The 11,579-nt window shown below is 33.7% G+C and overlaps 1 protein-coding gene across 1 annotated transcript in view; it reads left to right on the forward strand.

Moving 5' to 3' along the window:
• Window positions 1-1,452: 1,452 nt before the first annotated feature.
• LOC119840001 (zinc finger CCHC domain-containing protein 24-like) overlaps window positions 1,453-11,579 on the forward strand; it is a 16,731-nt gene continuing 6,604 nt past the window's right edge. The window contains exons 1-2 of the mRNA XM_038366485.1: window positions 1,453-1,743; window positions 11,206-11,400. Of these exons, the coding sequence (XP_038222413.1) occupies window positions 1,633-1,743; window positions 11,206-11,400 (306 nt within the window). The 5' untranslated portion in view covers window positions 1,453-1,632. The remainder of the gene's footprint in view (window positions 1,744-11,205; window positions 11,401-11,579) is intronic.

An 11,579-nucleotide genomic window follows, 5' to 3' on the forward strand; every position in this document is an offset into this window, starting at 1 on the left:
CTCGTATAAAACTCACACGGTCGCATTTCCGAGAATGCACTAGCATTCTCCCATTTCTATCACGCTCGCCGGAATGCTTGTACGCAAATTTTATTTTCGATAAACATTGAGAGGATCGCGTTGCAGTATGCTTTGGTCCAGGGCTGAGGTGCTCAAACTACTCAGAGTTACCACATATCTGTTATACTTTTGAATTAGGAAACCTACACCAGATTGGTAAATATTTCATAAAACATTGAAAGTAATTTAAGCTTCTTTTTTTATGAAAGAAGAAGGTATATTTTATCTCTGTTTCCGCATGGAAAAAAATCTAATTCAAAATTTTTCTTGCATACAATATTTTATTATGTATCTACGTCTACACTAATATTATAAAGAGGAAAAATTTGCATTTTTATTTCTTTGTTTATTTTGGATAATGGACTCAAAAGCTACTGGACCGATTTTAAAAATTCTTTCACCTATAAAGCTACATTATCTGCGAGTAACATAGGCTATATATGTACCACGGACGAAGCCGGGGGGAACGGCTAGTATTCAATATTACTATAATTTATAACAAGCACCATAGATAATTAAATTATTGCAGCACTATACTAGTTCTATTACCAACAAGAAGTGAGACGTTATTGATATATCTAGTTTATAGTTCTTACAAAATATACATACTATCTTCTAACTTCTAAGTTTTTTATATAAAGTGAATTGTAGTGATATTGACCATAAATTACGTAGGAAAGATGTAGTTTTCTAAAAAGCAAACAATCAAGCCAGCGAAAAACCTACAGCGACGACGCGTTGCTCATTTTTTGTTAATTTGCCGAAATTCAACAGGACGACCTATATCATGGTAGGGGGGCCTGAACGAAAATATTACTCTACGGAGTCCCTACATCGGGTGCGCCCACATGTTTCATAGTGATGTACCTACACTGTACGATAGATTCTATTATCGATGAATAGTGTAGGCGATGTCAAATATGCTGGTTAGCAGATTTGAATTACGCTTGAGATAGAAAGACTTCTTTATGTTTTTAATAGTATTTCAATGAGAAATATATCAAAATATGCCAATGAATAAAAGTTTCTGTGTGCTTGAAATCGTAGTATTAGGAAACCAACGCTAAGACTTAGATTTAGAATTCAATATAATTTATATGTAAATTATATTAATAAAAATTATTACTTTTATTAATCTCTATTTCTACTTATATTTTTACCAACGTCTGCGATTTGAAGTTAAGATTGAATTTTCGCTACTTTTATTGTTACGAGAATTACTATTTATGAATCGTATTTGTAGAACAAACACATGGAAGAAATTGTTTTGAAAAGAGATTGCTGACGTCACATTTCTAACTGTGTCAATTAAATAACAACGATCAACGAACTCGACAAGCAAATAGCGGCCACACGTCCCTAATCCCTACATCTCCCGTCTCAAGGAGCGGCTACAGTCACTGTGCAGACGGCGCGCGCGCATCCCGCACAACGTACGATCCAAAAATAATCCTCACCCGGCCGACCGCGCACATGCCCGAACGTGAAAACATTCCATTTTCGAATTCAAATTTTCGAATTTCGAGTGATTAGTGCTGTACGTTTATCGATAAGTGCGACACCGATGCGGCGATGTCGCCAACCGCCCTCGGCGGAGATTTGCCTCAATGGTGCGGCAAGACAGAGGGCTGCCCTCAGGCGTTGCTCGGCTGGCTATATCTGACTCATGATCAGAACGATCAGGTATGTTGCTACATTGTTATCATTATGCGCATTTCTAAATATCAGAATATATGATTTCATGAAATAATGTTGGTATATAGGTATTGTATTTATATACACTTCAAACATCCGATTAATTTGCATCTATTGTATTAAGAAATTCATATTTTTGCATGTTTTTCCATAATCGGCTGCAAAGAAAACACAGAAATCGAATAAAAATTTGGGTCTTTAATTTGGAAAATTTCTATTACGTGCCATAACAAACATATTAGTATAATAATTATTTATATATTATGTGTTTCTCAGTGTGTGACTACTACAAAACATAGTTACAAAAAATATTCAACCGTATGCCTAGACACAAAAATAACACACACAAGTTCATAGGGTCCGCAACTTTAAGGAAGGTATTATCATAATCTGAGATTTCTTTCAAACAAGAGGCAAAGTATCATCGAAACATATAAATACTTTAATAATGAAGAATATAAGCTACAATATTGTTGAATTTTTATTTAGGTAATAATTATTTTATAGCACGAACAAAAAAGGAGTTTTCATCTTCGCTTCAAATCTCACTTAACGTAATCAAGGTCAACGCAAACGTTTATTTATTTAATTAGACTTCTTCTAGAATCACTCGATTCGCCATAACATAGTTTTATGTGGTAGTCGAGCACGCTTCGGCACGAATTGGGCCAGCTCGCACCGGGGAAGAACCACACCCCCACAGAAGACCGGCGTGAAATAGCATTTTGCTGTGTTTCGTTCGGTGAGTGGGGGAGCCGGAGGCCCATATCCTTTTCCTTACCCTTCCCAGTCCTTTCCTTTATTCCTATGGCCAATCCTTTCTTAATCCCTTCCCAAAAAGTCGGCAATCCATTTGTAGAGGCGTAAGGTCTGCAATGGACCTTATGCCTCTCCAAATGTTCATGGGCGGTGGTAGCGCTTACCATCAGGCGTCCCACCAGCTCCATTGCCGAATGTGACATTAAAAAAAAAAAAAAAAAAAAAAAGTTTTAACATTCAATCAGGTATCAAGAACGACTTTAACAGTTTCTTTAGAGGAAACTAACAAGTTGTACTTTTGTTCATAAAATAGTAAAAAAACAAATGAAATATACTCATATAACACAATTAGAAACTCAATAGTACAATTTAATGTAAAGAAATATATACTGAATACACATTCATGTCACGTTTTTCTCAAACGGCATATCTACTTAAAGTTTAGAACTACTGATTTTCATATAAATTACGAAACAATATTGTTTGGTTCAAAAACGTAATAGTTTTGATAAAAAACAAACACATACATATTTTTTTAGACATCATAGTTGCGGAACATTAGAACATTGTTTTCTATAAATTACAAACTCGCTCACAGCATTCATATAAAAATCATGGATTCAGTGGTTCCAAAACTTTTCAATATTTATCCCCACACGGCCAATATACGAAATCAAGTTTGACATCTATATATAAGACTAGCTGCGCCCCGCGGTTTCACCCGCGTAAGTCCGTATTCCGTAGGAATATCGGGATAAAAAGTTGCCTATATGTTATTCCAGTTGTCCAGCTGTCTACGTACCAAATTTCATTACAATCGGTTCAGCAGTTTTTGCGTGAAAGGGCAACAAACACACACACATCATCACATTATTAGGATAGTAGAAAAAGAATCAATCAATATAACCGAATGCAATTTTACAACTTAGTTACACTTAGCTTTGGAATATCTTGACATATAATACAGATATGAGATTTGGGATATTTCGTAAATGACTAATATTTTGAGCGAAAATAAAATTCAATTTTTTTAACGTCCGAGGAACGACATGCGATTGTACATGTGTTTTGTTGCAATTATTTTCTGTAATAACGACATTTGGCATAAATATCTTATCTCTCAATATCGAAATCATAATATTTATATCGGAAAATCTATAATTATAATAACGGGCGCAGGCGAGCAGATCAATTTAAATACAGTCAATTAGGTCATGGCGGACACACTTATTAATTGTTTTTGAACATCTGACGACTCGGTTTTATAAGCGTTATATTTCTCTACCATGATCTATATATATGTGCATGTTATATATAACATGATTCAAAATTATCTATATATGAAGCAAAATGTTTGTCCCTCTTTTTACGAAAATTACTTATTGTTTCTTATTATTATATTAATTATTTGCTGAGGGAGGTGAATGAACTTTGCCACACTTTTAGCATATATATACACAGAAGAACAGATGTTTATATGTTTCAATTTGCTAATCATGTATTAAATATATTAAATCTCCCTGTTATCTATACTTATATCATAAAGCTGAAGAGTTTGTTTGTTTGAAACCAAAAATCTCAGGAACTGCTTATCCGATTTGAAAAATTTTTTCAGTATTAGATAGCCCATTTATTCAGGATGTCTATTGGCTTCATTTGAACCACGGGCGAAGCGGGTGTGGACCGCTAGTCATTTATAATTAGGTTAAGGTTCATTGTGAAGCTTTGGAGCAAATTAAAGTATAAATAAACTAGCTGCGCCCCGCGGTTTCACCCGCCTAAGTCCGCATCCCGTAGAAATCTCGAGATTAAAAATTGTCTATATGTTATTCCAGTTGTCCAGCTGTCTACGTACCAAATTTCATTGCAATCAGTTCAATAGTTTTTGCGTGAAAGAGCAACAAACACACACTATCCTTACAAAATTTCGTATTTATAATATTAGTAGGAAAGTGGGATAAATCAATAAAACACATTACACCCAATAAGGTGTCAGTAAGTCATGAAGTATTAAATGCAAATTATTTCCTTTGATACTTAATGCCTACATCATATTTTTTTTTGTTTACGTATTGCAAAAAAATAACTAGAACTCAAATTCAAATACGGGGCGATAATTAGTTTAATTGAATTCAGTGTGTATTATTCAATTTAATACTAATATTAGACCTAAGCAAAGAGACAAAGGAAAAATAATTTACTGGTGATTATATAAAATATGAAACTGTAAGAGCACAGATAATATACTAGTAGGCAGTAAGAGCAACATATGTCATAGAGCAATTTATAAGCAGTAGGTAAGTGTATATAAATAAAACTGTTTAGCTCTGCGTTTCTTGCCTAACCGTAGCAAGAAGGCAAGAAACGCAGGTTCGAATCCTGCCTCGTGATCAAATTTTTTCTATTCTTTCAAAATTTCTCATTTATAAAAGCATTTCAATGCTATAAAACTATAAATTAAATGTTTAGCTCTGCATTAGCGCATTTATAATCCTAGATTCTAATCAGGATAATAAGATAAACTCATGAAATTATTGTCCATCCTTGATAAGTGAACAAAGTTTAAATGAAGTCTCTCCGTTTGTTTATTTAAATATTTAACCAGATTGTACAAGGACTAAAATGAAAAAAAAAACTGTAATTATAATATAGTGGCAAAAGAAAGTGTACCATTTGTTCTGCGGCCTTATCACTTAGAAGTGATCACTTCCAGGTAACCATGGTAACAGGTAACGAACATACAGATAAACTATTTAATGCGTCAAATGTGTTCAATGTGTCAAAGTTTAAAGGAGGTTTTATTATATCACAGCGGGCAACTGAGCTGGTGGTTCGCCTGATGGTAAACGATCACCACCGCCCATGAACATTCGCAGAGGCTGAACCTCTGAGAATGCGCTGCCCGCTTTTAAGGATTGATGACTGGAAAAAAGAAATTGACTGGGAAGGGCGAGGAGAAGGAAATATGAGTCGATTACATACCAGTGGCGTAGCTATCATATGGCCAGGTGGTGCAGTGCACCAGGGCCCCGGAGCTCAGGGGGCCCTCTAACCTCAGCTTTGAAAGAGGGGAGGAAGGCGGAAAGAGGGGAGGAGGGCCCGATTCTTTCCCTATGCACCAGGGCCCTTGTCCCCCTAGCTACGCCACTGTTACATACAAACATACAGGTGAAGCTAATAAAAGCGAGTTAAAAACACTACATTTATACAAACGTAGCGGAAAGACCAATTCAATACACACTGCTGACTCCGCATGTAACAGCATCTAAATATTATAAATATATTTTAAATACAGAGGAGCATGAGACCGTGCTTTGTAAAACTAAACGCACACACTCTAAATTGATATGTAATAACATGGGGACAGGTGTTTTATATCTAAGGCTGTTAAGAAAACATCTACCAGTTGCTCCATTTGTCAACGTAGTTTATGTTTAAGAACCTTAATGCACCCCAGTAAATTAATACATGTAGCATTGTGGTATGGAGTTTTTAAGATTATCTCATGCGATTATAACGAGAATAGGAACGATTTTTCGCCATTTTGTGATGTCACAGACAATAATAATAATTAATCGAAAGGAATTAATAACCTAAGTTAAGATATAACGTTTTTAAGGAGTGCGTAAGGAGGTCATCAAACACACAAATAATTGTTTGAAAACCCACAGAGTTATAGAGTAACGAAACGCCTGTATACTCTAAGAACAGATCAAAAGAAAAAGAATGTCGAATCGTGAACCTTCTTCGGTTTTTACGATAAGGCCAATATTTGTGAATCCTTTTTTATGTCACACACATTTGATAATTAGGCTCTGAATGATACAGCGATCCATTCGCAATATACTCAAGTGAATCCTAAACCTATTTAACAGAATATGTTATGGTCATCATGTGTTGAATTTAATGTGATGTGACAACTTTTAAACAATTAACAATTCTTTAAAGCTCTACAGTACATGCTTAGTATTAAAGTTTCGCTGGAACAGACACACAAACCTGTATATTACTTACATATTTTTGGTTTCGTTTACTTTGGTTTCGCCGTAATCAGGCAAAAATAGAACTCTTTCGAAATACAACAAGAAATTTCTGGAATATTTTTATACAAGTTTATTTCTAAATTGCTTCAACTACACTAATTATAAATTTAAGTAATATAACTAGCTTTTGAGCACAGCTTCGCTCGCGTTTGAATTGTAAATTTAAACCATTTCAAATCCACCTGAAGATATTTTTTTTTAATCGGTCCAGCCACTTGCTTCTACATTGCACATGCTTCTATAAGAAGTCTAATAGAATAAATAAATGTGTGACTTTGAGTTTGAGTTTGAATTAGGCCAGGTACTCTTACTTCTAACCCCATTCCCACTCACATCCGTTATAGAAGTGATATAAAATACTACATATTGTTTAAAGAGATTTCGGTTTGACATGTTACTTAATTTTTTAATAACTCATTTTGACTTTAAACTTTGATTGATACTGGGTTCTTTTGCATCACAATTCCTGAAAATCTGTTTAAAACCGAAGTAATATGTATTAACAGTATAAAATGAATGTGATTAAACTAAATGTAGTTTATCGTAAGCCATTTATGTATGTCCCTATTTACGATTTAAGAATCACTACTAGCTATGTATATATTTTCTTAAAAATCCTAATCTTCTTATAGTTTGTTATGTGTATAGTTGTGAAAGTCTATCTAAACTATAACATTATAAAGAAGTAACATGTATGTATGCTTGTAATATTTTCAAACAAACTACTGACCGATTTCAAAAAGACTTTTGCTATTACAAAGCTGCATCTTATATATGTACCAAGGGCAAGGTGTGGACAACTCAACCAAAATGGTTGATATTTTACGTACACGTTATTTTTTGGGGCAATTTATTATTGAACTGCAATTTAATCTAAACCTCATTACATTTTACAAAAGTTTTACTAATAGTAACAAAACATTTAAGTAATCGAATTACAGTGATCAAATAAACCACCAGAAGCGATGTATATTTCTATACAATATGTAAGACAGTCCCTGGATGGCTAAGGTCGATTACCTTCCACTAATACCACCGTACTTCCACCGTCAGGTAATAGACATGTGGTAAGAACACATGTTACAAGTAGATGGGTTAAATTTAGCTACAGCAGGTATTTACTCGACACTTCCACAGAGACCGCTCATTTATACCTCTACTATATTACGTACCTTCAGATTTGGTGTTCGTATCCCTTTACTCTTTCTTCCCAGCCTAATCCTTTATTCCCATGGTCAATTCTTTCCTTACCATTGACCCCTTTAAAGTAGACAACGCGATTACAGGTCCCCTATCTCTGAAATGTTCATAGCCGCTGACTTATCAGGCTACCTGCAAGGTCGACATCCCACTAGGACACGAAAAAAATACATATAGAAAAAGAAAAAAGATAATAAAATATAACAAGAAGAAGAAAAAGATAATAAGACAAAACAATTATAAAAATTAAAATAGTGTCTCAAAAGAAATAAATGGAACCTACCTAACATCTACTTATCTTTAACAAATTAACAGCACTCCTAAAGTAAACTAAAAGAATAAATAGATTTGATAATGAGCATATGGCTGTGTTAAACTTAGTAGAGATCACTAACGAGTCAACTCAACAACGACACGATTCAGCACGGCGTCGTGTTACCACTGTCAACATCCCGTGCTCTTGATCTCCGCCACCTGTGATATATAACACCATATATAAATGGTCATGTTTAAATACTTACTAGCTGTGACCCGCGGTTGAAACCGCGTAAGTCCGTATCCCATAGGAATATCGGTACAAAAAGTGCCTATGTGTTATTTCCGTTGTCCAGCTATCTACGAAGCAAATTTCATTGCAATCGGTTCAGTAGTTTTTGCGTGAAAGAGTAACAGACGCACACATACACATGCATCCATCCTCACAAACTTTCGCATTTATAGTATTATTATTCGCCAATAGATGTCAGGAAGAGTCATAATAATTTGGGAATACTCAAACGCCTCCTATTTGTTAAAAAAGTAAGTTTAAGTCATTTTCTACAAGAATTGCTCGTTTAAAGATATAAGATATACTTATACAAATTACCACAGAGGCGCAGGGGACAAACAAGCCGATTTTTCCATAAAATGTGTTGGCACCATAGAATTTTGGACGTATCCGACTAATCTAATAAATGCGAAAGTTTGTGAGAATGCATGTATGTTTGTTACTCTTTCACGCAAAAACTACATAGCCGATTGCAATTAAATTTGGTGCATAGATAGCTGGACAATTGGAATAACACATAGGCAACTTTTTATCCCGATATTCCTATGCGGGTGAAACCACGGGGCGCAGCTGGTTTTACAATAATTAAAGGATATATATTAAAAAATAGATAGGACGTAGGCTTGTAGTATTTAGATTATGTGTTGTTATGTTGATTTCCTGAAAAGTTATCCGGTTTTCGTACAAATAGTGACGTGAACAGATACCCAAAAGTATGAAAAGGTTGTAAGGACATAATTTTGAGGTGTATTTGGTATGGTTGCGTCCTTAAATTTGTAGTAAGAAAACGTATAGGTCTTTTAACTTATCAAGTTGGTGATACTTGAAAAGTTTCCTCTACCACGTTTTAGCATTGCTCAATCGTTTTACAAGAATAATCATTGGTATTTATAATAGGTAAAATTAATTATAAAAACATTAATCAATAACCAGATGATACCTTTAAACAAGGCAACATCACAATTAAACCGTTTCATCAAATAGTAAAATTCTGAGCGAATATTTCGAAAAACCCAACACTACTAACTTTATTTTGCCTAAAAATAGGTGTATGCTCGGAAATAATTTTCGTACCATATATTATTCATAACTTTACGCAGAGTTTTAAACAATCTATAAACTTCTTATTTATCGTTAATAACTCAAAATCTAACGTTTGAAAAGGTAAACATACTGGGCAGTTATCTAACTTCTACTTATATTTTGTAATATAAATTAAAAAAGAAAATTACTGATCTATAGATGTTTGTTATTCATTCACGATAAACTAATAAAAGATATAATTTGTTGTGCAGACAGACCTGGAATAAATTAAAGTTACTTTTTTCTGAATCTGGGTAGAGAAACTGCGGGTAAAACTATTATTTCTATAATTATGACAATTTACTGTATACGGAAGACAACATCATGTTTATAAAAAAAAATATAATACAATTGGCGATAATTTAACCTCTATACGAATGTACATTAAAACGATGTAGATAAATAAATCTTTGTGTGGTTGTCACATAGAAGTAGAAGTTGAAGTCAAAAGAACATAATATTAAAGATCCTTGTTATTACGCAGTGATGCAATATGTAGGAAAACGATACACTTAGTTCAAAAAACAAAACAACAAAACATGTGTTAAATATATAAAATGTAAAAGTACATGAAAAACATTTATCCTTGCGATCCTAATCAGGATATTAATTTAAACTCATGTAATTATCGAATAAAACAAAGTTTGACGTAAATTTAGAACTTTTTAGTAATAAGAAGATAAATCGTTCTTTAATAGACGGATGTTCGAAAGATCACCTACATATGGAAATAAATTGGGTCGATACATCACCCATTATTCTCAGCCACCATCTTTCAAGGAAAAACCAGAAATAAATCGATTAATCACACATCAAACGTCTTTTACGGGAAGCTAACGGAAATTACAAAATACTTCAAACTTCGAACGGTAAACGTCACATATTTAAAAACGGATCGCAAATTCTATTTAGGCGGCAAAATAATCTTTGTTTTTTTTCTTTCACCTCACTTCAAACCATATATTCTGAATCATTAAATATGAAACTATTTATCGTAAATGTTTTCACACAGATCCACAAAAAATATTTTTATATCACAAAAAAAACAATATGTACAAAATACACTTATATTTTGTACATATTGTTTTTTTTCTGCTCTTATAAATTGCCTATTGTCTATGATTCGTTCTTAGCTGAAAAGACCGTTGGCTAGTCTAATCCAAATAACACATGCGTGTGACCAAAGCATCGTACAGCTGTTATATTTGTATCCGCGTTGATCTGTGAAATTAATTAGAGCATCTTGGTGATATGAGGTCGTTGTAAAAATAATTTTAATACGAGTACTATTTGACAGACGTGATAAACATTCGGTAAAAATTAAAACAGAAAATTCGGTACTTAAATTGTACGTTGTAAAACTATGATTTATATTTAATTAGATTGTAAATTGTACACATATAAAAAATTATGTGGAACTTTCTGGTAATACTCGTAGTTTATTGTTACTTTTATACATTGATTTTGATCGTTGTCATCAGTCTTCTTCAGCTTTAGTTTTGTACTAGATATAGACTGTCAATGACAATTAACGTGCATTCTATATAATCATATATATATACTCTAAAATATGAAGCCCGCTCTCCAGAAGGGTTAAAAACAAACCAAAAAAAAATAATTATAAGTTCACGAAAACAATCCGAATCGTTCATCTTTGTGCTATCGTAGACATAGATTTTTTTTATTTAAATTTACCTAAATTTAACACATTTTTCTTGCCTCATTACAGTACATACAGTTTTCTTTACTTTCCATAAAATGGGTTCTTTCCAATTAGTTGTCTATGCATAAATTTATTTATTTATTAACGAATTCCAGTGGGTACCCGGTTCAGTATGGGGCCCGCTTCCCACAGCGGCACCCGGGACGACCCAGCCGCCAGCAGACGACGCCAGCTCACTAGCAGAGCAGTTGGCGGCCCTGTCACTGCGGAGACCACCTCGGCCCCCGCCCCCGGCATACATGTGTCACTTATGCTTCAAGAAAGGACATTATATTGGAGACTGTCCACAGGTGAGACAGTTTTATTTGTGTAGCATTTAACATATTTCATAAGCATAGGCATTAATTTATACATATACGTATACATACATAATATATAACATACATATGTTTCCTATTATACTTAGTCTGGCCATAAATACTGTTACACTTAATTATAAAAAAATATTACATTTGAATTTCGAATCTGT

Source organism: Zerene cesonia, chromosome 5 (genome assembly GCF_012273895.1).
Source record: "Zerene cesonia ecotype Mississippi chromosome 5, Zerene_cesonia_1.1, whole genome shotgun sequence".
Classification (NCBI taxonomy): Eukaryota; Metazoa; Arthropoda; class Insecta; order Lepidoptera; family Pieridae; genus Zerene; species Zerene cesonia.